A 26,133-nucleotide genomic window follows, 5' to 3' on the forward strand; every position below is an offset into this window, starting at 1 on the left:
GACATATTTAAACCAGGCTTGGCTAAATTTATAGCTAAAATCAGGGGCCATAATTGTTAGTAGCAGTAGATGAAAGGCAGAGCATTCTGTCCCTGGCATAGAAAAGTCGTCTGCTGCTCTAAAACTCCACAAATCTGTAGAAATTATTAATTTGGTATTACAATCTTCTTTTAATTAATGGTGAATACTCTCTCTTTTATTCTTTATAGAAAAATAGTCTTTTTGACTTGCCCATTACAGGCCTGAGTCTGCATAATTACCTTCACAAATGTTATGCAATCTAAGATGACAAGTCCATTATTAGATGAGGAAAGTGGGGTTTCCAAGGAAACAACTAGTCAGTTGCAGGGTACGAATCAAACCAAACAAAGAACAACTTACTGTTAATTGCCACCATATATTAGGTGAACATTCACCCTAAATTCTTTATTAATATTTGTAACTTTACTTTGAATATTTTCTCTTAGGATATTAAAATGATTTTCCAAAGAAGTGAGCACGTACAAGGAAGTAATGGAGAAAGATCACCTTCAAGACTTACAGAGGAAAAGAAATGAAGACAGAAGAGTGTGATTTTTTTATTATTTGGCAATGAATCTTCCAAAAATCAAATGTGACCATGGAGTCTGTCGTGTATGTTTTCACTGGTAGACATGACCCCTGCCAGTTGATAAAGAGGGCCTGAAAAGGGGAACTTGCTCAACTCAAGGAATCTTCTATCCTAAACCTGCAAGGCAAAGAGCAAAAATCCAATGTAAGCAAGGGTGTATTTTGGAATGATTCTGAAAATAGAAAGCACTAGAAATAATATATTAGAAAAAAATAACACAGAGATGTCATGAGTGCTCCCTCTGAGAAGTATTTACATTAAGCAAATATAATGAAAAGTTCCCCCAAATTGCACATCAGGGCAGAACCACTCTGTGCATGTTACATTCCTTGCTCCATGTGACATAAAACCTCAAGGTTCATCCCAGTAACCAAGGAGATGGCTGCATTATCTAACGGCTAGTACAGCCATGCTCCTGTCATCTCTTCATAATTATTTCTCCATTGAATGTTTCTCTCCAGTTGTACTTGTGAAAATGTATCATTTTTCTTGATAAATCAGAGACATTCAATGAGACTTATTTCGAAAAAGTGTCTTAGAAAAATGCTGGTGGCTGGGCTTCTATGACACCCTTTCCTGGGCTGCTCCCTCTGAGGGTCTTTTGGTGGATCCTCCTCTTCCACTCATCCTCCAAATGATGAAGGGTCCCAGGAGTCAGCTTTATGTATCTAAAGCCAGTCTCTGGGTCTCATCCATTTCCACTATTATTATAGAGGCTATTATAGGCTTATATTCCTAAAATTTCTATTCTCACTTTCCTCCAAAATCTAAACTTCTCCACCTTAATACCCGTCTGATTGCCACATGGATGGCTAGAAGTCACGCCAAACTCAACATGCCTGAGGCAGAATTCTCGATTTTCCTCTCCCTCAAACCTACTCTCCTCTACATTCTTCCCTATTTCAGGTAAATCTGACCTCCTTTTGTTCAGACCAAGGACCTTGAAGTCATTCTGGACTTCTTTCTCTCTCTCACCCTACCTCCAGTCCATCAGCAGATAATGTAGCACATGCCCTCAAGAAAAATGCATCTATGATCTAATCTTCCCTAGTCCCATCACAAGGAGGCTGGGCCAAGCCACTGTCATTTCTTGCCTGGATTATTGCAGCAGCAGCCCCCTAACCTGTCAACCCTCTTCCTGCTTTGCTCCCCCTACAGCCTGTTCTCACCACAGCAGCCAGAGGGAGCCTTTGACCAGGCAAGTCAGGCCATGCCCTCCTTCTGCTCCAACTTTCTACTGGCAACCTGTCTCACAGAGTCCAGCCAAGTCCTAATCTTGACCTTACCCCCTGCTAACTCTCTGATCACATGCATCTGCTCTTCTCCCCCTTTCTCTCTCTACTTAAACAACAAACCCACCTTGCTGATCCTGGAGCACACTGACCACACTTCTGCCTCAGGGCCTTTGCCCTTGCTATTCTCTCTGTTTGGAATGACTTTTCTTCCCCATCTCTAGATGGCTTGTCCTCTGACTTACTTTGGATCTCTTTTGAAATGTCACTTTTCCTAAGGTCTCACCTCACTATCTACTGCAAAATAGGAGCAATCTACCACATTCTACTCTGTACTCTTATGTTTTTCTCCACTGCGCTTGTCAGCATCAGGAAAATCATATTTTTGTTCTTTACATGTTATGCCAGTGAGTTGAAAATCCTGAAAATCAGAGTTTTATGCATTTTCTTTATTGCTGCCCTTAGACTAAACTCACAGCCTGCTTTTTATTGTTATATCTGTACAAAATATGTTGAAATATCATATCAAGATTGATCACTAAAACAAAGAGCTGTCCAAGACAATTTCTATTATTAGTGGGAATTATATTCCATTTCTAGAAAGTGATTCATTTCCTAGTTTTGCTTTTTTGTGGGCTAAGACTCAACCAAAGCTCCATTCCCAGAACCCTTGTCTCCAAGATAACGGAGATAGTAACCCAGAGGTGTACTTGGGAGATGGAAAAGAAACTTTATCAGAAAACTCAAAATTTTTTAGCTGATTCACATATGGGTGCAGAGGGTAATTCTAATTATCCTACAGAAGGGAGAAGACAGCATCAGAAAATAGAGTTAAAAGAAATAAAATATCATGATAAGGATGAAGTTAGTAAACTAGTCCCCATTTTATTAAGGATGGAACAAAACAAGGCAACATTACATTACAGTAGAAAAACAGCAAAACAGAGCAAGAAGAATTCCTTGCTGTAATAATTCTCCTGCACAATACTGTTAGGTAGGGAAATTGTATAATCTGTCTCATGAGGCAAGGAGTGAAATTCACACTGAAACCAGAGGTTTTATGGCATTCTTCCAGAGAAAGGAAGAAGGTACTAGAAGCTTACCTCCCTGAGGTCCTTTCAAGCCTTGTAATTCTAGTGAATTCACAACCTTGAAACATTCTTATAATGTAACCAAAACCACTACTGGCTCTGGGTACATGTGCGCACATGCACGCGCTCACACACACACACACACACACACACACACACACACACACACACTGTGGGTTTTTAAGAGTGCTATGGTGGCCTGGTAACCAAAATAAATTCATGACATATTAACTTAGAAATAACTAAAACTCCTAAGCCTTTGTTTCAAGCTCTTAATTGAACATTCGACCCATCTTAACAGGTCCCATTTTTAAAAAATCAGAATACAATCACCTAGATATAACCCTACTCAAATTCATCTTCTAAATTAGCCCTTATACTTAAAAAGTATAATTTTTAAAAAGTAATTTATAATAAATTCCTTTATTGAAAATGCGTGTGTCATCTGCTTGTGAGGTAGCACAAGGCCCTGGTCCCAAGGCCCTGCCTGGAGGAGGGCACGTAGGCTCCCTGGCCAGCCTGCCCACTCCTCCCTGGCAGCACCTTCCTGCCCCTGCAAGGCCTTGCCTCACCTACAGACCTTACTGTATTCCCATTCCTGGGCTTTTCTCCACAGGGATGGCGAAGCCAAGAGGGCACCATCCTCACTGAGGGCCAGTGGCCATGTGACTACCCCAGCCAAAGGCCAGAGCAGATACACATTCCTGCTTCAGCGTCTCTGTACCTCCTTTAGACTTCCCACTAAATAAATGTCAGTGTCATAACCAAAAAATATTTGTTACCAGAGCCCAGGCCAGAGGCTGCTGGGGTCCCAACTGACTGGATCTGGTCACCTGCTTGTATCAGAAGGAAGAAAAAATGATATAAAAAGGAAAAATGAATTTAATCACCATTTGGGCCAAATTGTAAAGACAACTGCTAATTAATCAATCTGTCTTCATTTTGCCCATCCTACAGAAACAGTAAAATCTATAGGAACAAATGGCAGGAAGTATACACCTGTAGATCCAGCCAGACTGTGCAAGGCAGAGATGCTACAATTCGAGTCCTCCCTCCATGCATCCTTCTGGCACCAGGCCGGGCTTTGGGGGCACTGTCAGCTTCCATCCTCCACATGAGATGATGGCCTCCCTGTAGGAAGCTGTGATATGAAAACAGATAAATAAATTAGCAGGAAATGGCTGGGGGCAGAGCAACAGATTGGGACTTCTAATTTTAAATCAGTCCTTGTCACATGTTGATAATGGCTTTTATCCAAATTTAATGATTTATCAAGCTTTTCCATCGCAGTTTGAAAATTCCTCCCACATTCCTGGCCTGCCTTTCATGACTCATCCTTAGCAATTCTCCTTCTGACCACCCTACTCCACCCATAGCTCACCAACCTTTCAGAAGTGATCATTGAAGTTTTATGCATTAAAAAATAGTTCTGCAAAGACAGCAACAATCAGCCATTTCCTCATCATAGTGAAAAAAAGATTGCTTTGAAGCTTTTCTTTCTAAAATTAGTCTTTTCAATTAGGGATGGAATCACCATATGACCCAGCTATCCCACTCTTTGGTACTTTCCCAAAAGATCTAAAATAGTCACACTACAGTGATTCAACACCTCAATGTTTATAGCAGCACAATTCACAATAGATAAGTTATGGAATCAATCCAGAATACTGTCAGTAGATGAATGAGATAAGAAATTGGGAGATATATATGATGGAGTTCTACTCAGCCAGGAAGAAGAATGAAATTATGGCATTTGCTTGTAAATGAATGGAAATGGAGAATATCATGCTAAGTGAAAAAAGCCAAACTCAGACAGTCAAAGGTAGAAAGGTTTCTCCCATATACAGAAGCTAGAGTAAAATAAAAGAAAGGGGAGGGAAGGATGGGATAATATAAAGAACCAATCAAATATAAATTAATGGACTAGTAAAAGGAAGTCAAGTAGAGGAAGAAGAATGGAAAAGGGGAGGGAGAATGGGAAGGAAAAGGGGGTAGAAAAAGGAGGAATCATGAACTGTAGTTGATTTCCATGCATGCATGAGTTTGTCAGGATGAACCCCACTACATGTTACTATGAAGCTCTGATTTTTTAAAATGAGCCTTTCTTCCCAACATATTGGCATTATTTCCCCATTATCTAATCATCTAGTATTGGTATTATGTTTAGTTTCCCCTTTGACTCTCCTGATTAACCATGTTCCTACTCTGGTCATAGTAGTCACTAACTCATATTTTTACAATTTTTATTACATTTTTCTTACCATTTTTATTAAATTAACTATATATAACATAAAATATTACATTTTAATCATTTTAAGGCTATGATTCAGTGGCATTAATTCCATTCACACTGTTAGGCAACCATCACCACTATCTATCTCCAAAACCACTTCTTCTTCCTAAATAGAAACTCTGTGACCAGCAGCGGGAACTCCATTCCTCCTACTGGACCCTGGTAACTTCTAATCTTTCTGTCCCTTTGTCTAAATATTTCATATATATGGTATCATACAGTCCTTTTGTGCCTGACTTAGTTCACTTTCCTCAGTGTTTTCTAGGTACCATATTGAAGCATGCCTCATAAGTTCATTCCTCTTCATCAATGAATAATATTTCACTGTATGGATATATACTTCTGTTTATCCATTCATTGGTTGATGCACAGTTGGGTTGTTTTCACCCTTTTTGGTTATTGTGAATGAAGCTGAAGTGAATATGGGTGTACATTTATCTATTTGAGTCACAAGTATCTGTTTTAAGTTCTTTGTGGGTTTTTTCCCACTTTTTATAAGTTCAGTAACTTCTTATTTCTTCTTCAGTGATCCCTTCTATTGCCATTACTATAGCATTGTGACAAAGCACTCCAAAACGTTGTGTCTTAAAGCAATGACAATGTTTGTAAATCTATGACTTGGGTCTCAGGCAGATAATTTGCTTCTGTTTTACACAGAGCCCCCGGGGCAGCTCAAAGCCTGGGAGCTTGAGCCTTCTCACGACTTGTTCATATGTCTGAGCCTAGACTGGGAAGACGTGAAGAGCTGGGGAGCCGAGCACCAATACAGTTTCTCCATCTTGACAAAGTGATTCAAGTCTCTAAAAGCACATGTCCCAGGAGGGAGAGCCAGGCAGAATCTGTGTTGTCTTTATGACCTAGTTTCAGAAATTGCTCACCATCCCATCACCACATTCAACTCTTTAGAATGCAGTCACTAAGGCCAGATCGTATTCCATCATCTGTGGAAAAGTGACAGAGATTTTGAAGATGCTTCTTAAAAGTCCATCCTTGATAACAGTGTTATGTTATTCCTATTAGGATCCTATTGATTATAAAATTCAGAGACCCATGTTTTCTCTTAGGAAAATCATGGAAACCCCAAATCAGGAGTTGGAGGTAGGAACAGGCTTGGTTTGATAGTATTACTTGCTTCAAAGCAGCTCCCAGCACTTCAAACACAAATAAATGTTAGTAACTGCTCCCTATAGAATTCCATCGTTAAGATGGCTTAGCCATGAACTGCAGGTCTTCTACTTTTTGTCTTTTCTGCCTTTGGATGAATAAAACCTCTGCTATCTAGTTAGAAACCCAAGACAGAAATTTGTATCACTTTGCCTCATTCTTTTTGCTTCAGGCCATATCCATTTTGTTAGCATAGGCTGCTTTCCAATTTCACATGATCAATTGGCAGTGGGATATAAAAAACCACTTGGATGGCCCAGGAAGGTTGGGGGCCTGCTGAACGGCAGATTTCTTCATAAGAGGCAGACCATTAAAGGTGTTATATATTTCCAGGAGAAAGTTGGAGTCAATTGTCATTTTTAACTATCAACTAAATCCTTAAATTCAGTTGAAAGAGTCAGATGAAGTCATAGTGTAAGCTTTGGATCAGACTCTGATTTTGCCCCTGGGTGACCTTGGAAAGCCACCAAGTTATATAATTTTAGCCCTGGAAAAGACTTCGGAGGTCATCTCATCCAACTCCCTCTGTTCACAAGAACCTCCTCCACAAAAGTCTAGCTTCCTATTCTCAATTTACCATGTCAATAGCTAAACCCTTATATCTTAGTCTATCTGAAATTTTCATAGTAGCATTCAATATGTATTTATTCAGAAGCATTGGGGGAATTTAGGGAGCTTCTTAATTTAAAACTTGAGTGTTAATCAGATATTAAATTTCCTAAAAAGTTTATGTATTTCAAGGCTCCTTCTATCCCACCTATATACCAATTTACCAATTTTGAAAAGCCAACTCTCAAAAAGGTCATCATGTCAGAAGGTGATGAACAGTTGAGCCAACCACTCCATCAGGAAACAGTGCTGCTATACACCATTGTACTTTTAGTTTATATAAAGTATAAAACTTTGAGGTTGCCCAGATATCATTTTAAAACCATCAAAAATAATATTGCCATATCCTTTAAAAATAAAAGGAAACTGATTCTATTTTCTACTGAGTTTAAATAGCACCAGTAAAGTAGAAATGAAGGAATTGCCTGGACAAAAGATGGTAAAGGAAGGTGAAATGACCATCCATGTGGAGACATGAAAAAAAAATCCTCCTCTACCACTTTCACTGGTTCTCGTGCTCTGGAAGGTGAATGGCAGAGCAGAGAAAGTGGTGAATTTCACTGTTCACTCTTAGACGTCTCTCTCTTCTCTTGCTTCCTCTGAATAAGTTACTTGTTTCTTCACACCTGACTCTCAAAAAGCTAAAAGTTCTTTAGCAAGAACTAATATTTTGGATCTGTCCCTTGGGGAAATCTGCTCAAGAGGTCACCATTACTTCCATATCAAAGGTCAAAGAGGTGTTAGCATCAACTGCTTGCAATAGCTATTTTGGGATCAATTTCTGTTTCCATAGCATTGGTCTCATTGAAGGTCTATGGCATCTCTCCCTATGGCTACCTTTTCCCTGTCCTCATCAATGTCGTGCCCAAAATTGTGAAACTCCTCAGTACATTCCACTGTTTGCCCTCTATCTCCTGCTGATGCTCAGTTATTATTGCATGATCCATTAACACTGAATATAAATCTTTCCTAAACTTGCTACTATTCAATTATTTTTTTACACACCTTCAGTAAATCTAATTGCATTTCCCACAAGTATTGATCCATTTTTTCTTAATTCCTACAAATGTTACACCACTTCTCTTTATAATCAAGACACAAAAGCCTCAGAGGATGAGAATAGCATGACCGGAGCACTTGCCCATGTGCTCGGAACTGTGCTAGGTTGTGTGGGGAGGCAGTGGTTTGAATCATGGTCTTTCTGACTCTCTCGTGGCTGCATTTGCACTGGAAACTTCTCATGCAAAGGTGCAGCTCAAGATGGCCCAGTTGCTATGGTGACGCCACCCAGAGGAGGCTACATGCAAAGGTGTGCAGCTGTATCAGTTGAGACGGTGAGCTCAAGCACCAGCTCCGGGGGATACAAAATCCTAAGTGTAATAAGACAACTAATGTCTCGCCATTCCTGCATCCTTCATATTACTCACTTTGCAGAAACTTTCCCACAAATAACATTTTGATGACAAAACCTATACAGTAAATGTGTTGAGCTAGCTCTGGGTCAGTCAGACCCAGCCTCCATCAGGGCTTGGCTGCCCACCTGGCCCCAGCCTTTTCTCTCTCTGTGTGCCTGTTTGTCTTCATTCCCCATCACCCCTCAACAGTTTCTGAATTAGTGGCCATGCTCGTCATGGCAAGATTGCATGCATAACTTTCTTTTTTTTTTTTTATTTAGTATGTTTATTGTTTGCATATTGAAACTTTTTTAAAAAGTTAAAGAGGACTTCAATAAATAGAGAGATATACCATGTTTATCTATGAGAGAATTCAAAATTGTCATGATGTCAATTTTCTCAAAAATGATCCATGAAGCCTGTAAAATTCTCAGCATTAATCATCCTGTCCATGCCTGTACCTCCACCCTACACTAAGAGATTATACTAAATTTTATTATTGGTTATACCGGTCAACGTTTATTTCTTTATGATGATACTAGTGCCACTTAAAATGCATACCTAGAAAGTTCAACTTCCAAAAGAATGTGCTCATTCCTCCAGCCAAAACCTGAGTAAAGGCCCCTGACTTGTTTCTTCTTAGAGCAAGGACTTTAGACAACTTAGAATTTGGGGCTGGGGATATACCTCAATTGGTAGAGTGCTTGCCTTGTATGTACAAAGCCCTGGGTTCAAACCCCAGCACCACAAAACAAACAAATAAGTAAACTTTCCTTACAATCTTAATCTTTTCTCCACCCTTCTGATATATAAATTTTCTACAATCAAGAAATATCTCTTCAAGAATCTGGGTGTCATCTCATTGGAATAGAAGTATTTAGTGCATTAGATCTGATTACTCATAGTTCCTGGGCAGGATAGGAGCCTAACTTTGGGGAAAATTATGTTACAACCTCAAAAAGGTCATAAAGATTTGTTTCTTCTCCACATAAAGGATAAGCACATAATAGTAAAACAAAAACATAATCACATTGACTAATCTGTTCCCCCTTAAGGTCCTCCACTATTCTTTTTTTTTTAAATTTTTTTATTAGTCTTTCTTACTTCATCCTTGTAACAATGCTCCAGGTTTTGTGCTGCTTTTCCTTTCTTTACAGAGGACAGCATTGAGTTTCATAGAGATAAGTGACTTGCCTAGGATCAATCAACTGAGTCCTGGCAGAGTAGTGACTCCCAGCCATTTTCTGACCCATGCCAAAGCTAGAGCTCATTCCGCCACACCACATAGGTTCCCTTTGAGAGGGGATCTCTGAAAACTGTGCAACTCTCCACTGAGAGCCTCTTGCCTCTCACAGTGCACCCACTTCTCTGTTTTATATAACCTCTGTGGTCACACCTATTTCTCCTTCTTGCCATCACTCCTAACATATTGACCTTCTGGAGTACAATCATTTGCTCCTGTTGTGCTATAGATCCTATTCCCTCCCTGACCTAAAAACCTAGTCCATTACTATTTCCTGTTTCATTGGTGGTGGTGGTCTCTTTCCTCTTTCCTCTTCTATAAGCATGTTCAAGGCTTAAGTATGTGTGGGGGAGGGATGCTTCCATTAGCCCTACTCCACTTACTTCCAGAGTTAGAACCCCCTTCCTTTCCTCCCAGACTTCTTAGAGTGACAATGTGTCCTCATTCCTCTTCCTTTATGATACTCCTTTTTAATCATAAGCAGGTATTTATTTTTTCCATTTTTTTTTCTGAATCTAAAAAATGATCCTGTTATTTTGCTACTTCAGTATATTGATATGGGGAATTACATTGTTTAAGTTTGAGTGATGAACCAGCCATGCTCTAGGAATATATTGTACATTTTATCCACTGGATTTTAAGTTGCTAATATTTTGTTGGGGATTTTTCTTATCTATGTTTAGGGGGAGATGTTAGTCTTCAGTTTTATTTCCTTATATCATATTTAGATTGCATATTAGATTAATTTTGGCTTCATAAATAAATTAGTATGTATTACCTCCTTTATTTTATGGAAGAGTTCATATAGAATTAGTTTTCCATAAGTATTTGGTGTAATTTCCAGTGAACTCTCCTCACATACTGGTTTCTTTGTTGGAAGAGTTTTAATTAGGAATTCAACTTATTTAATAGTATAGGATTATTAAAACATTCTAGTTCTTCTTGAGTGAGCTTTGGTGGCTTTTAAGAAATCTGTCCATTACCTCTAAGTTGTCAGATATATTTACAAAGACTACTTAAAATACTCCATGATGTTCCTTTTAATATTGTCAGGTTTTATGGTGATAATTCCTTTTTTATTCCTGGTGTTTGTAAATTACGTTTTCTCTCTGTTTTCTTGGTCAGTCTGGCTAGAGATTTACAAATTTTATTTATCTTTCCAAAGAAACTGATTTTTATTTCAATGATTTTCACCACTGTTTCTCTTTGTTTCCAACAAATTTTTAACCCCTAAAAAATCTGTTCTTCTTACCACTTCACTGAAATATGCCCCAAAGGTCCCCAATGATATCTCAATTAACAAATGGCAAATTCTCTTCATAATTTCATACTACTAATCACCCTCTCATTTTTAAAATTCTTTTGTCCATGGGATTCCATGACAATTAACTCTGCTATCTTTCCTTTTTATTATTTCTTCTCATTACTTCTCCCATTACTTATTTAGTTTGTTTTTTAATCTCCTCTTCCTCTCAGCCAATTTCTTCTTGATTATTCCACTTACTACTCTTACATTCTGATCTGTATGCAAATAACTCAAATATTTTTCTCCATCTCTGACTTCTATGATGGTAAGAAATTCATACAAATTTTATGGCTAGCTTGAAAGTCCTGCTGGGTTCCTTAGCTATGTATCTCCAAAACTGAACTTTTGTCACTACCCATCTCTTTCCACGTATAAGGTATTTGGTCATCAATGTGGCATTTTACAAGGTTATTCATGATATCTTTATCCTTGGTAACAAGGTAAACAAATGTGGATGAGATGTAAAAACAGGTGAATTTGCAACTGGTAGAGTATTTTCAGCAAACATGGAAGGTTCCTCATATGAATTATTCATTATCCGTCTCCCGCAGTGGACCATTGGCTATAGGGGATATAGATCAAGCCTGCTGCTTCACCATTGTGATATAGATATCCACATAGCTATTCAGAGAGAAGTAGAGAATCCATGCTAACTATTATTGTGGTTGACATGATGTTGTAAGAAATTTGAAATGAATAATTTTCAGTTAGAGAAAGAGGGCCCAATAGTTTCCTGAAGAAAGATTTTCTACCTAACAAAGTTGAGATATGAATAATAGATAATAATAGCTAATATAGTTTAGGGTTTACTATGAATCAGGAACCATGCAAAAGGTTACTTATCTCACTTAGTCCTCAGAATGCTGTGAAATAGGAAGATTACTATGTAAGATTATATATGGTGAAAATGAGGCTTTGAGAGGTTATACGACTGCCCAAAGTCACATAGCTGGTCAATAATTCCTGCAGACCAACATCAAACCTCGAAGTCATTATCTTATCCAGATTCCTTGTATTTCAATATAAATAACCAACTTCACAATCATGAGATGTAGGAAATATGGCTTAGCAGTGTTTAAAATCTTTTTTAAAATTTCTTTCTCTTTTTATATTTTTATTTCTAGAGTAATGGGATTGGACCCAGTGGTGCTACTTCATCCCCAGCCCTTTTTATATTTTAATTTGAGACAGGGTCTCATTAAGTTGCCAAGGTTGGCCTCAAACTTGCTATCCTCTTGCCACAGCCTCCTTAGTCTCTGGAATTATCGATGTGCAAAAGTTTTTGTTCAAAAATAAATTAAAACTAAATTGTTGTATTACATGGTCCCTAAAGAATTGAACATCATCTCTGTCTTCATGTGTGTATGCATGCACGTGTGTATGTTCATTCATATATGTTATATATATATATATGGAAGGAAACTCAAAAACTCCTTAGTCTTACATTTGGGAAGAGAAGCTTCAGATTTTCAGGTTTTGGGGACAGGGAGCTATCCAGCCATTCAAAAAACTGTTCATGTGAAGTCTCTTTTCTGTAGTCTTCAGGGATGAGCCATCGCTATCAGTAGTGGTGAATGACACTAGGGCAGATTTCCAGCCAACCAGGAAAACCCGTAAGCTCCCTCTAGCCAGAAGTACAGAAGTCTTCTGGCAGGGCAGGGTACCACGTCAGGCATGTTAGAGGTGTGACCAGAAACCAGGACTCTGCCTTCGTGATTCTCCTACTCTGCTTCTATCTCTATTGAACCAGTCTCAGCTCTGCTACCCTGACTCTTGTGTCCCCAGTGGGCTATTTCTACTTGGCCTTCATCGCTTGAGGATTTTTCCCTCCTCTGCAACACTCAACCCATCCTACTGTTTGAACACCCCAAATTTCCTCACACTAGAACGATACTTGGAACCCAAACCCACTGGCCACTTAGCTGGTTCTTTGTCCAGACGTGGTTCTTTAAGGGAAGATGACAGTAGGGAGCAAAATGGGTACAGGCATTGGATGGGGCAGCTGGTTGGAGGACTGTATCACGCCATCCATCTCTGAGAGTCTCCAGAAGAGCTCTTCCTCCTGACTTCTGGTTCTGTATTTTCTGGGGTTTTCCAGGTCTCCCATGCTCAAAGCTTGGGCCCTGAGCTCAAGTCCTCTGCCTCTCTCTCCCCTTACACCCAAGACTTACTAAATACTCCTTGAAAATGTCACTCAACTTTCAGTTCCCACAGTAACCACCCTACTTCAAGAACCCTCAAAACTTCCCTTCTAGATTCTTTTAATAGCCTCCAGTTAAAGCCCCTATTTTCTACATCTTCTCCCTAGTTCTCCAGTTTTCTGCCCCAGTCCAACTTCTGTGCTACTCACAGCATAGCTTTCCTGAAACTCTGCTAAAACATTTCACCTTTTTGCTTAAAAACCTCCCACTTGCTTATCAAATAAATTTCAGATTTCTTAGAATACTAGTCAGAATCCAACTCGAATCTATCTTTCGCTACTTACTCATCTTTTTCTCACCCTCAGTACCCAACCCAGCTTCACTCAGGATAGCTTCTGGCATTTGTTATACACTCAAAAAAATATGGAATGAATTTATGAATGAAGAAGGATATCTCCATTAACAGAAATTCCAGGAGATGGACACTAAGTTTTTGGAACAGAGATGTCCTTTAAAAGAGTCCTTATGCTAAATCTGTAGAGAAAACTGAGTTCCTCTTTATGAGATTGTTTGTTAATATATGTGCATGCTGGGTGTGCTGAGGACTGGCCACCTGCAGCTCAGGATGGGAGAGGTCGAACAATACCATAGTCTCTGCTAGAGACTAATTGATCCATGAAAGCTAATGGAAACCATGAAGCCTATTATAACCAACTCCTTTGAGGACCTGGAGTCTGGTCCAATTCTAAACAGGTCAGTCACACCATCCCCACCCAGGCTCTCTCCTGGAAGCCTTGCTCCTGCTCACTCCTCACCTCCTTCCTAAACAAAGTTTGTCCTCCGTCTTCCTCCACGCCCCTCACAACTTATTCCATCTCTCTTACATTTTACTGGATTCAACTTAATAACAAATTGCCTGTTGCCTTTTGGCATAGCTCCTTCTGCCTCCGGTAGTTTCTTGCCTGACAAAGACACAAGACCTAGAGGCATCTCTGAACATTCATTTGAGCCAGGGATAAGCATATCTACAAGCATATTCGCTCTCAGGTTCTTAGCATAAGGACAAGGTAGAATTTTGTTTTCAAGCTTTGTTTCAAAACAAATCTGGAAAGAGATGCCACCTGAGTCTTGTGGCTGCAGTTCAAAGCACCAGCGGGCCTCATGGGCCCCAAAACAGCATCTCAAGCACTTCAGCTCCAAATACATGCTGCTGTATCTTTGCTCACTTCACACTAACCACAGGGAGACAGCAACACGGAGCGCTGTCTCTGAAACAGCCTCACCTTGTTGTGCCCCACAAACCAGGCTGAAACCACAACATCCTTCTCCTGTGCAGCACACTTCACCGTGCACTCTGGAGGGGGAGGGCTTACTCTTCTTCTCCCACCACTTTCACTATTTGAGCCCATTTCAGGGCAAAGTCCTTATAAATGAAGATGAAACTTTACTGCCATCCTCTCCTCAAAGGGGTCTAAGAATACTCTGGATTATAGAGCATCACTTAGCTTTTTGGCAGTACAGGAGCCCCTTACAATTTACCTCTGCCTTTTTAGGTAGCCAGTTGATCCATTGTGCTAGTTGCATGGGTTGGAAAGTTTCTTTAAAATTCTAAGAGGTCACTTGTAAAAATATGCTGCTGTTGTTTTTAGGGGGACCAGTTTCCTCCAAGCTAATGACCATGTTTCTACACTATTGCGTTTTCCTAAAAGAGGTGGAAGAGGTAGCTAACAGGTATCCATAAATACTCATCAGATCTTTGGCATGTGCCAGCCACTATTCTAAGCATCTTGAAAGATTTAGCTTATTTAATCTTCCTCTGTAGGCAACCATATGAGGTAGATATGTTCTTGATATAGCAAAGACAGCTCAGCCTGAAAGGGTTAAAAATCTCAGCTAACCCATACAGCTAATAAGATGCCAAGATTATCACCCAGGAAGGAATTTGTGTCCAGAGCCTCTGACCTTAAGCACTCTACAGGAATGGCATGCTTCTCAGTCACCTGTGTGTCAGGTGGAAGTGTCACCAAATATAACTAAGTGCATAAAATTGCCAAGAGCTTCCCTGAGTCAAGGACGGGTCTCTCCAATGCTTTGCTTTTTAAGCATCTGCTATCCACTGACAGAACCTTGCTGTGAGAGTCTTTGCTTGTGAACTTGGATTCCTTTGACCAACAAACCTGATGTTTTTCTAGTTACCTGGCTCTCCTCACTTGTGTTCCTAATGTTTCTTCCTCCCCTCTTACTCTGAGCTCATGTTTTTGACTGCAGTACTCCTCTGTTTGAACATCTCTCCTCACCCTATGCAGTCCACCCCCCATCCAGCCTCTCATCTCCACAGGAAGGGTTTACTAAAGTTATCATATGGTTAGTCCCCACCAAAATGTGGATGTGAGGCTTGGTGCCCCAGGGGGCAGTGTTGGGAGGGGATGCCTTTAAAAGGTGATTGAAAGGATCATGAAAAGGGATCAATGTTTGGTTTTGCATGAATGAGTTGTCAATGTTCCAGGATTGGATTTGTTACCCTGACAGCAGATTGGGGTAAAGTGAGTTGGGTTCCCTTTGGCTCTTCTTCTGGCTTCCTCTCTCATGGGGCAACTTCCCTGTCTCACCTACACATTCCTGCCATGTAATGCCATCCACCATGTTATGACACAGCAAGGGGTCCTTGCCAGATATAGCAACCTGATCTTGGATTTCTATTCTCTAGAACTGTGAGCCAAGTATACCTTTCTCTTTTATAAATCACCCAACCTCGGGTATTTTGCTGTAACAATAAGACTAAGACAGGGTCTACAACCTTTGTACTGACAAATACTTTAGACAAATAACAGTGAGACAAATAAACCCCCAGAATACACCTCCCAAGCAAAGCCTTATACTGCAGAGGGTATACTATACTGCAAAGCCCTATACGGAATGATAAATTAAGATTGTTCTGTAAGAAGAACAATTTAGGGCCAAATAAAAGAGCGTGCACTATGACTGAATTTCTCAGATTTCTCCAACTATGTGATGAAGAGACCATTCAACACAAAGGCCTAGGTTACAAACACAAATGCTAGAAAAATGGCTGATGACTTAAAATATGTGGACAGTCATTTTAAAAAATGACTTCTTCATTTGTTTTTTAATGGCTTCACTTTTTAAATAGAACACAGGCTAGATTTCACTTTTGTCTTTAATTTTTTCTGAAGGAAAACAACACAAGCATTATAGTCACCAGCAATCAACCTTCATCCCCAGTGCCAGGGAAGTCACAGGAGCAGTGACAGCTGTGATGCACACTAATGGACTGCTATCAAGTGTTGTGTGGCCCCAAATTCAGATTTTTATGCAAAATGTTTTAAATGTAAATATTGAGAGCTAACTTGAATATTTCCTGGTACCATGTGTCCCAACTTTGTGTAAGCCAAATAAATATGATTGGGGGCTTGTGTGGGGACTGGGGTTATCAGTTGTTCACCATCAGATTTTCTAAAGGGGGTCATTTCAAGCAAGTCAGAAAAGGGCTGACCTTAACATTAAGAGGAGAGTCTTCAAAGTCAAGGCTTCATAGTTTTACACCATGTGCCCACAATTCACAGTAGTGAAATTATTGGACAAGTCTTGGTGCCCATCAACAGATGAGTGAATGAAGATAGTGTGCTATATGCACACCATGGAGCATGATTTGGCCTTAAAAAAGAATGAAATGTCATTTGCAAGAAAATAGATGGAACTGAAGATCCTCATGTTAAGCAAAATAAGTCAAATTCAAAAAAATAAATGTGTCTCTATATGTGGAAACTAGAGGGTAAAAAAGACCTAAAAATAGAATGGAGAATATTAGATAAGAGAACAGGAATCAGGTAGAGGAGACAGGGAAGAACAAGGAGGAGGTATGGAGGCTAGAAATCATCAAAGTATGTTACATGCGTGTACAAATATATCACAATGAAACACTATTCTGTATAATTATATGCTCTAAAAATAAAAACCATGTCCCCAGGCCACCACGAGTTCATCCAGTACTCTTGTGCCTCCTCAGTAGGTATCCTCTGGGAGGATGAATTATAAAAAGACAACCCTTCCTTCAGTCTGATGCAGCACCATGGCAGGGCACCACAGATTGGCCAATGGTGTTCATCCTTATTTTCCTCTCAACTGGTTGCCTTTTTGCAATGTAACCATCCAACCATGTGCATCAACTTGAAATGGCCCCACTTGGCATATTTGGACACTCAAACCATGTGAGTAAACAAATTTTTTAAAATGAAGAAGGAAAACAGTCAGCAGCCAAGTTCTCCAGCTGTTGTTCTGCAGTTCTGAGGCTTCCAGAAATTTAACCTCTGGAATTCTAGACGAGCCCAGCTGGATCAGAATCTGCAGATCGTCTTCTCTTTGGCTGCACCTCCTACCCCTGCTAAACACAGAAGAGTAGAAGAGAAATGTTGCACATATGCGTGGGATGAGGTTGAGTCTTGAAGAAACCTGGAAGTGGAAAGTAGGACAGACCCTGAGAAGAAGCACACAAACATGTTGCATGATCTCTTGTTGCACCCTGCGTTTGCTTACAAGTTCCTTTGTATTAGAAGGATGTCTAGCAATGCACTTTTACGTGTCTCTCAGTTTTAAATGCAAGACTAAACGGAAATGGAAAAACAGGCACAGCTTCCTGTAGCCACCCCTTCTCCTATAACCAGGAACAAAGAGTCAGGTCACTGAAGTAGCACTTACTAACCACTCACATATCAATTGCAATAGAACTATTATCAAGAAACCATAGTTAGTGGGCCCATTTCTAAAGTGACTGCAGACCCACTTTATAAGGCACTCTCTTCCTCTCATGGACATTCCCCAAAACCATAAAGATGGCCAGATCTGTTCCCCAAATTCCTGTCACTCCGTCTTTCTATAGCCACCTCACATCTCCTTTACCCTTTGGGGAATAAAATAAGGCTTTGCAAAAAACGAAGTGCATCCTGAAGACTTTATTACCAAGGCTAGTGGAGGTCAGGGAGAAGCCTACCCTTTGCTCTCCTCTGATCTACTCTTCCCCCATCTATCCCTGGAAGTAGCCACCAACGCCAAGCACCCATGCAGCTGAGCTCTCTTGGAAGCAGCTCTGCAGGGCACTGGACCTGGAGAACAATCTCCTTCTCCCTCAACCTTCCTGTGAGGCAATAACCACTGCTCTTCCCCACACAGAATGAAACTGTTCTCCCTTTCCACTCCAGAGAGAGCAAGAGGAAGTGGCTAAAGACAGGGCAGGACTAGCCTTGCCTTGATGCACTTTGTTCCTGGAAGTGCCACAGAGTTGAGGAGATAATATCTGCTTACCCATGAAACTCTCATACTTGAGATCCAGGGCTCAGAGAAGTTCAGGCCATAAACCATTACTTCTCAATAACCTAGAGTTCCCACTGTGGATGGAACAAAAACCCCAGCATAAGCTTCATCTGGGACTTAGAAGCCCACATGCTGGAGGTAAAATCCTGGGACAAAATGTAATTTGAGCATAGAAGGAATCAGAACCCAGCAACTAGGTTCTGTGATATTATCATGGCTGCAGTATATTTTCTGCTGCTTGGATTTGTCTTCTAACAAATCTCCCTTATGCCCTTGTCATCATAAAGAGAAGAAACTCAAGTTAAAGGGCCTGCCATATCACCAACACCTGAGACTTGGTGCCTCTCCAGGGGAATGACCTTCAAAGAAGAGAGTCTGTCCTTTCCCTCCAACCAGAGGGAATGTCATGCAGTTTTACCCCTCTACCTTAAACACAATTGCTAGTTGCAGCTAGAGACAAGTGCCCTCTGGGAGCAGAGAGGGAGATGCTCTGCTGGAGGGAAATATTCCTGGTAGCAGGCAGTGGTGCCCAAAGAAGGGGGCAAAACTGATGAAAAGTCAGAGATGACTCTTTCACAGCAACCAGATTCGTTTGTGAATACATGAGCATAATCCTCTTCCTGAAAAAAAAATTTGAGCAACAATTTTTAGGAGGCTAGTGGTCCTGGAAGTGTGAGTTCAAAGGTCAGAGAAATTCCAGTTGTCACCTTAAGGTGGTAAACTTGGAAAAACTAGATTTATAAGACTCATGTACTTGAAAACTTCAGAGTCTGTTTAGAACTTCCATGTATTTTCAATGTATCCTGCATGAAATGTTTCCTATGAACAAGTTATCTATACAATGAATCCCTGAGGTAGAGGAGAAGTTATCATTGTAGGAAGATTTCTGGGAACCAGCAGGTTGGTAAGGATGCTCCATTTGCTAACCCAAAACAGTAGGGCTGCCTCCCCTACTCCTTCAAGACTCACTCCAACTTTGATGTCAGGAGACTTGCTTGCCAGCTGTCTGATTTTTAGCAAACCTAAAAATCCATTTATCATAGGAAGCTGACATTTTTAATGCAACTTCTGGTGTCAGGAAATCTTATAACATTGAAAAATTAACAGTGGGATGGTGATCACAATTTAAGCTGTGAGACTGCAGAAAAAAGTTTGAAAGTTTCCTATGACACTGACTCACTGTCTGCCCTGCCAAATGTTTCCTGTCAAACAAACCCTCATTGACATCACTACATTTTCATATCCTCAAAAGGCAACTTATGTGGCTTGGAAATTTTTCCCTTACCACCACAACTCTGAAATAGAAGCACACTAACGAGAGCACACATGGGACCCAGGACCACCCTCTTCATGGAGATTTGAGGGTGAAAAGTTGTGGTCACATATACAAAAAGTTGCTTTTTATAAAAATGCCCCATAGGTGATATACTTGCACAGAGAAAGTCCGACGTTACAAATGTACAGCATTGTGTGGTGAAAAGCCAGTCCCACCCAGGCTTGTCTTCAGTTCCCAAGTTCTCTACCCAAGAGTCAATCACTGTTGATACTTTCTTAATTATCCTTCCAGGAAAGATGTTTGATAAATATGCCTCCAATTTAGTGGACTGAAAGTCATTTAAAACAGTCATCTTTTAAATGATAAAGTGCATTTTAGTCACCTGGGAATATTATTAAAATTCAGGTTGTAAATCCAGAGCTTTCTGGTGTAGGACTTCGAGTCTGCAGCTCTAACAGGCTCTGGGCGATGCCGGAGCTGCAGGTCCAAGAGCCATGCTTGGAACAGCAAGTGTTGAGACATTACTTTTACTCTAATACATGCACGTAAAAATGTGAATTAATATGAGCTTTTTAAAAGTGCAAACCTGTGAAGTTTATTAAAATTAAAAATATTTGAGGACTTCAACCCCCAAATCCCACGCATGTGTATGTATGAATATATACACATTATTTTATACATAATATATATTAGCAATGACAATAAATGGGAAGCAAAGTTCTTCTTAAATGGAATTTTAATATACTCATATCATGAGGCATTGTGCAATCATTTAAAAAAAGAGAGAAAATGTATTCAGAGGTAACTATTTATTTAGAGAAGTTTCCACATGGTATTATTGTTGAGTGTATATAAGCCAGGTTCAGTCTTAATTATGTATTAAGTCATCCTATTTCCACAAAATTTGAAATAAATGCATGTTTGTGTTTACATATATGTATGTGTGTAGTGCCTGCACACAAGTGTATGCTGTATATGATTCTGTGAGCATATAGGAAAATATGAAAGATACACACCAAGTTATTAACCTAAATTGAAGGGGTAGGAAGTAATTGTGGGTAAAACGGCAAAAAAAAAAAAAAAACCGAACAAAAAGAAAATGAGAGGAAAATTGCATCAAAGCAGCATGTTTGATATCATATTTATTAAAATTATACATATGTAAACTTTATATATATGTATATATAAAAGATCCTTATGTATGTTATCAATAACAAAGTCAGTATACATTTTAAGATTAAAGTGTGATACTTCAATGATCTCAGAACACGTCCTTCCTTTGTCAGTTTATTAAATGACTTTGCTATGAATATTCGAGAATCTTTGCTGAGGTCATTGGTGCCTATATAGTACCAATTGCTCTTCTGCAGAAAAAGTTTTAAAAAGACAGTGAAGACTGATATCTCCATAATGATCAAGGAGGCTGTGATTAGGGAATCCCCCCAAATCAGTTACTCTTAAAAGAAGTCACTGTAAAAAGGACTAAATCCTCTCAAGATCTCCCTTGAGGGATAGGTACCCTCTGATTGCTTTCCAGATGGCTGGGAGATCGCCTCCTGTCTGTGACACCCTTCTCTTCCATGCTTCTTCTCCTGCTCACCCCACAACTCCCTGACTCTGAAGAAACAAACACCAAATTAGCAGTATACCCCACACCGTAGTGCAGAATGTGGGGCAATTATCAATGTAAGTGAGACACATACAATTTGAAGTCTTTTTATCCTTAGTTAAGAAACATATTTTTTTTTCCTCCCCACCACTTACCCACATCTGAACACAATCAGACAGACATCTAAATACACAAGTAGCAGATCAGTTAGAAAAAAATACAGCCACGCTGCATTTTGTTTTGAAGATTTTCAGATATTATCAAAGATTGTTTCCAAGCCACAGTCCTGGTTTTATAGTCCAGGGCAATGCTTTAACTATTTCAGAAATGGAACTAAATATAGGTTTGTAGTTCTTCCTTTCATAATACCTAGAACAGATTTTAGTTTGACCTCAATGCAAAGCTACCAGAACTAAATAAATATGTCATTTAGGGCAGTCAGGTACTATCACCCAAAATGTTTATGTTTTATGGGAAATTTAAAAGTACTGAGACATCTGAGCATTCCAAACATCTGCTATGTGTTTCCTTCTTTTCTGAGAAGATTTTTTTTTCCCTACTAGAAGTTTCTAACCATGGATTAGGACAAAGACAGTCTTCCTTGTCTCATATTTTTTGTAACCTGCATTAACTTTTCTTAAAGGGAATTTTAATATACTCATACCATGAGGCATTGTGCAATCATTTAAAGAAAGAGAGAAAATGTTTTCAGAGGTAACTTACAGCAATGTTGATGGATAGTATACTGTTACTTAGGGTTTGTTAAAGAAAGTCTACTCCAAGTGTATGTAAATATTTCTTCCTCTTTGTTAAATAACTTTTCTTGACTTCATCTTTGAGAACCAAATGTCAACCACCAAGCAGACAAGGAGACCCCAAACCTACATGGAGGAAAATGTAAAGCCCATTATTAAGAACAACTAACAAATCCATGGCCTCTGGTGCATTGTAATTTTTCCCCCAACCAAATACTGACCTAGAAATGGGCTGTAGTGACCAGGTTCACCTCTTCCCCAGGAAGTATTTGCTAGGCTAGGAAGACATACGATGATAGAGCCTGCTCAGACTCCCGGACCTCAGCATCCGATGAATACTAAGATTAGCTGAAAATTCTGAATTATACACCTGTCCTCAGTTTCTGAAAATGTAACCAAACAATATAGCAGGAGGAGAAGGGATGATGAGCCATGGATTGAGGGACCCCCCCCCCACGATGAGACATATGACCTGCTACACATTTCAGGTGCTTTGCAACATGAGTAACCCCCTTATAACTAACTTCACAGCCTGTCAAATACTAACTTACACAATTTGACAGGGAAGACTTCATGGATTAGAGAAAAGCATAAGCAACATAATAGTCTCTGAGGAGTATAATTTTATTATTATTTTCAAACATTATACACATATGTTTACAAGGAGATGACAAAAGTGCTTCCTGATCAAAGGACATTTTTCATAAGACAACTTCTTTATTTTTTGATCAAGTTAATGTCTCTGAAATTGGAATGAACCTAACAATATCATCATAGATTTGGTGAACTGCAGTAAGAACAATATCAAATTCACAGGATCACAATTGTTCCCACAATTTGTTCTAAAGTAATTGGAAATGCTTGTAAAGTAAGTTGATCTCTTAATCATGCCATTTAAGGTTTTTTGTTTGATTGGTTTGGATGTGTTTCCTTTATAGATAGATAGTACTCAATGAATCCTCCCTCTAGGCTACCTAATTTATTGGAATTCTGGGTTATTTGATGCCACAGTCATATTATCAAAATTTTCACTATAATGGGCCCCATCTATCTGTTTCTATGCTGCCTTGAAGCCAGACAGGATGGTCTTGTCATTGGACCCAATTCCATTTGCGTGGATTGTAACTCATAGCTTATCACTGGGAGCAAATGTGGCTACCTGACTCCAACTTCTTTCCTCCTTGTTGGCTGTTACATAAATCTTTATTGTTGGAGCCGAATTACTTCTGAAACAAGTAAACTTGTGCTTAGCAGGACCATGACCTGACCTACTTTGGTGGGAATGTGCTATACCACTGAAAATCATTCACTACACCTATTTCCAATTCCACAAAGATTCTCTGAAACACATGCTGAAATAGAGTATGAGTTAAAATCATATGAAATTTCCTCTTCGATCAGACAGGAGCAAAATGACAGAAAACTGCTGCTATAAAATCTGATTTTCTGATACTTGAAGATACCATTTTCCATGATCTTTTTTCTTCTTGCCTATTCATAATGATTCATGATCATCCTTAAGAACCCAAAATTCCCCACTAGTTAACTTGCATGTCCTTTACATAAACAGTTTATTTTTTCTTACTAGAATGGTGACTCACATATGAATTAACTTTCTTTTAATCTCTGAACTTAAAAACTGTTTATACAACTTAATCAAATTATCTGATGTTCTATTCAAAGTATCATGTAAGACATTGCCTGAGTATCATATTTTTGGTACTGAACACTGCTGCACATGAAATGATCTACATTTAGAACAATTGAAATACAACTCAAAATGATACGACTTTAAGCTTTAGAAGTGTTCATAAGTTTGAAAATTGCCCAGAAAAATCATCTATCCATTCATTTTTATAATATCATTGCCAAAGTGCTGATTATATCAATTTTGGGTGTTCCCTTATTGGGGAAAATGTTTTTAACACCTAGAAACCACAAGTAGAGTGTCGGATTTAACAAAGTTCTTTGTTCCCACAATTTGTTTAAGAACAATTTGTAACATAAGCAAAACTGATAACAACACAGCTTTAGCCCAAAGTGCTGACTTAAACCATATGTTGGCTCACAGCTCCAAAGGTAATAGTTCTGTAGTAAGAAAAAAAAAAAAAAACTGGACTTCAGAAACCAAACCGAAGAGAAGTGTAGGGAGTTCTTTAAATTTCAATCAAAATTGGCTCAAGATTTTTATTGTTTTTATTGCCTCGAAAGCAAGACTAAACTCTACTCATTTGAAAACTCAGTCTCACAGTGCACCACTACTTCAAAGTGGCTAAGGCAGAATCAGCTTTTAGCACATCACAAAAACAAAAGCTGGTATGTCAAGACAAAACTATTATCTAACTGTGTAAACAGGAAAACCTGAACTCTCTGAAGTTTCCTACTTGAATACCTTTGGATGCTGTTCAGCAAGCATGTCGGTAGGTACATCATCAGGAAACAGCAAGAGGCTGACTTCAGTGGTTAACATAATGATTCTTGGACATAGTTACCACAAGATAACCAACATGGGAATGGTTGTAGCCAACAAGAACAGAGCCAATTTTGTGTTATCTGCACCAAATACAGGGAAGAAACTAAGGGAGACAAGGATAGGCCAAAACATGTTAAAAGATCATGAGTTGCCTTCACTGGAAATTGAAATGAGACTGTGAGCACAAATTGAGCCAGGTTAATTAACTATCCCTATCTTATTTTTAAACTTGAAACCAACCCATTTTCAGATTTGAAAATTTTAAATAAAAAGCTACCATGGAAAATACAGGAGTCTATTTTAGGTTGTAGAAAATGTACTAGGGCTCTCAAGAGAGTTGTTGATAGACATTTACTGGCACCCCCAATGCTGTTCTGTGATCTTAAACTAAGTAAGAGCCGAAGAACTTGGAGAGAAGTCAGAGAATCAATTAGACCACTAAAGGGCTGGGAGATGATGCAGTAATCAAAATAGAGATTCTGAGATGACTCTTCTTGGAAGTGAGATGTGTATGTGATTTAGTAATGTTCTCCATATATGTGGAAACTCACCTGAAAAGCTGGGAGTAGTAACCAGGAACATATGTTGGGGTTGATGAAGACCATGATGATGACAACAGCCCCAGGGAAGAAGTCAGCCCCACGTTGCCTGGCTCTTTAGGAGTTCTTGGCAATCTCAAGGCTCAGTCTTCTTCCACTGTAATGCAAGCCTTTTAGGGCATTCCTTCTTCGCTGGCAGATTTCCCACTGAAAGCTCTTACTTCTCTCTTTTGCCTAGGATTCTTCCATTCACCATTCAGAATTTTCAGGTTTTTCTTTCTATAAAAATTCTTATAATTTCGGCCACTGCAATTCTGAAGGCCCTGCTGGCATTCATAAGTGACTCTTGCTTACATTAGCGTCATCCCCTCAATTGCTTCATAAACAAACATTTCTTATAATCGCAAAACATCTACCTAGAAAGATTGAGGGAAAGAGGTAGTGACATTGGTTTCTTTTTTCATTGTTAATCAGAGAAAGACTGAAAGTGATGCTTTATGACTAAACTTTTAAGAAATGAGACTACTCAAGTCGTAGAGTCTTTCTCTGGAGTCTGTGGTTAGTATTAAGTTTATACATCCAACACTCTTTATTGTTATCTTGACTCATTTTTTTTTTATTTCCCAGATGGTAAATTTTAAAATTTCCATATACCTCTAACTTTAAACATCATGAAATATGCATTTGGGTTCCATATCTCAGTTCATGTGTGAATGTGAAACACGGCCATGAATTATGATCTTGATGACCAAAAAAGAGAAAAATGTTCTGAGCAACAATGAACTAAAATCGATGGGAACACAAGATGAAAACAAATAAAAAAGACCCTACATCAAGTACCAAGAAATTGACAATAAAAGGTTTTGTTGTTGTTGTTTATTGATTTTTTTTTTGCCAAGTAACAGGCAAACAAAAAACTGATATAAAGTAAAAAGAAGAAAAGATAAATATAGGGACTATTTGTCCTCTACACAGAAGTAGAAATAAGTGCAAAAGCCAGGGAAGACTGCTTACTTCACATCCTTCAGTCAATAAGCTGAATTTCTAAAATCACTCTAGAGAGTAATCAG

The 26,133-nt window shown here is 39.1% G+C and overlaps 1 protein-coding gene and 1 long non-coding RNA gene across 2 annotated transcripts in view; one reads left to right on the forward strand and one right to left on the reverse strand.

Moving 5' to 3' along the window:
* Spef2 (sperm flagellar 2) overlaps positions 1–557 on the forward strand; it is a 168,564-nt gene extending 168,007 nt beyond the window's left edge. Inside the window, exon 36 of the mRNA XM_027936256.2 lies at positions 468–557. Within this exon, the coding sequence (XP_027792057.2) occupies positions 468–557 (90 nt within the window). The remainder of the gene's footprint in view (positions 1–467) is intronic.
* On the reverse strand, positions 489–25,374 carry LOC114093471 (uncharacterized). Its single transcript, XR_003582903.3, has 3 exons — positions 25,076–25,374; positions 3,933–4,074; positions 489–727 (listed from the first exon to the last, which is right to left on the reverse strand). It is a non-coding gene; the product is annotated as an uncharacterized lncRNA (long non-coding RNA).
* Positions 25,375–26,133: the final 759 nt, after the last annotated feature.

Source organism: Marmota flaviventris, chromosome 5 (assembly GCF_047511675.1).
Source record: "Marmota flaviventris isolate mMarFla1 chromosome 5, mMarFla1.hap1, whole genome shotgun sequence".
In the NCBI taxonomy this organism is placed as follows: Eukaryota; Metazoa; Chordata; class Mammalia; order Rodentia; family Sciuridae; genus Marmota; species Marmota flaviventris.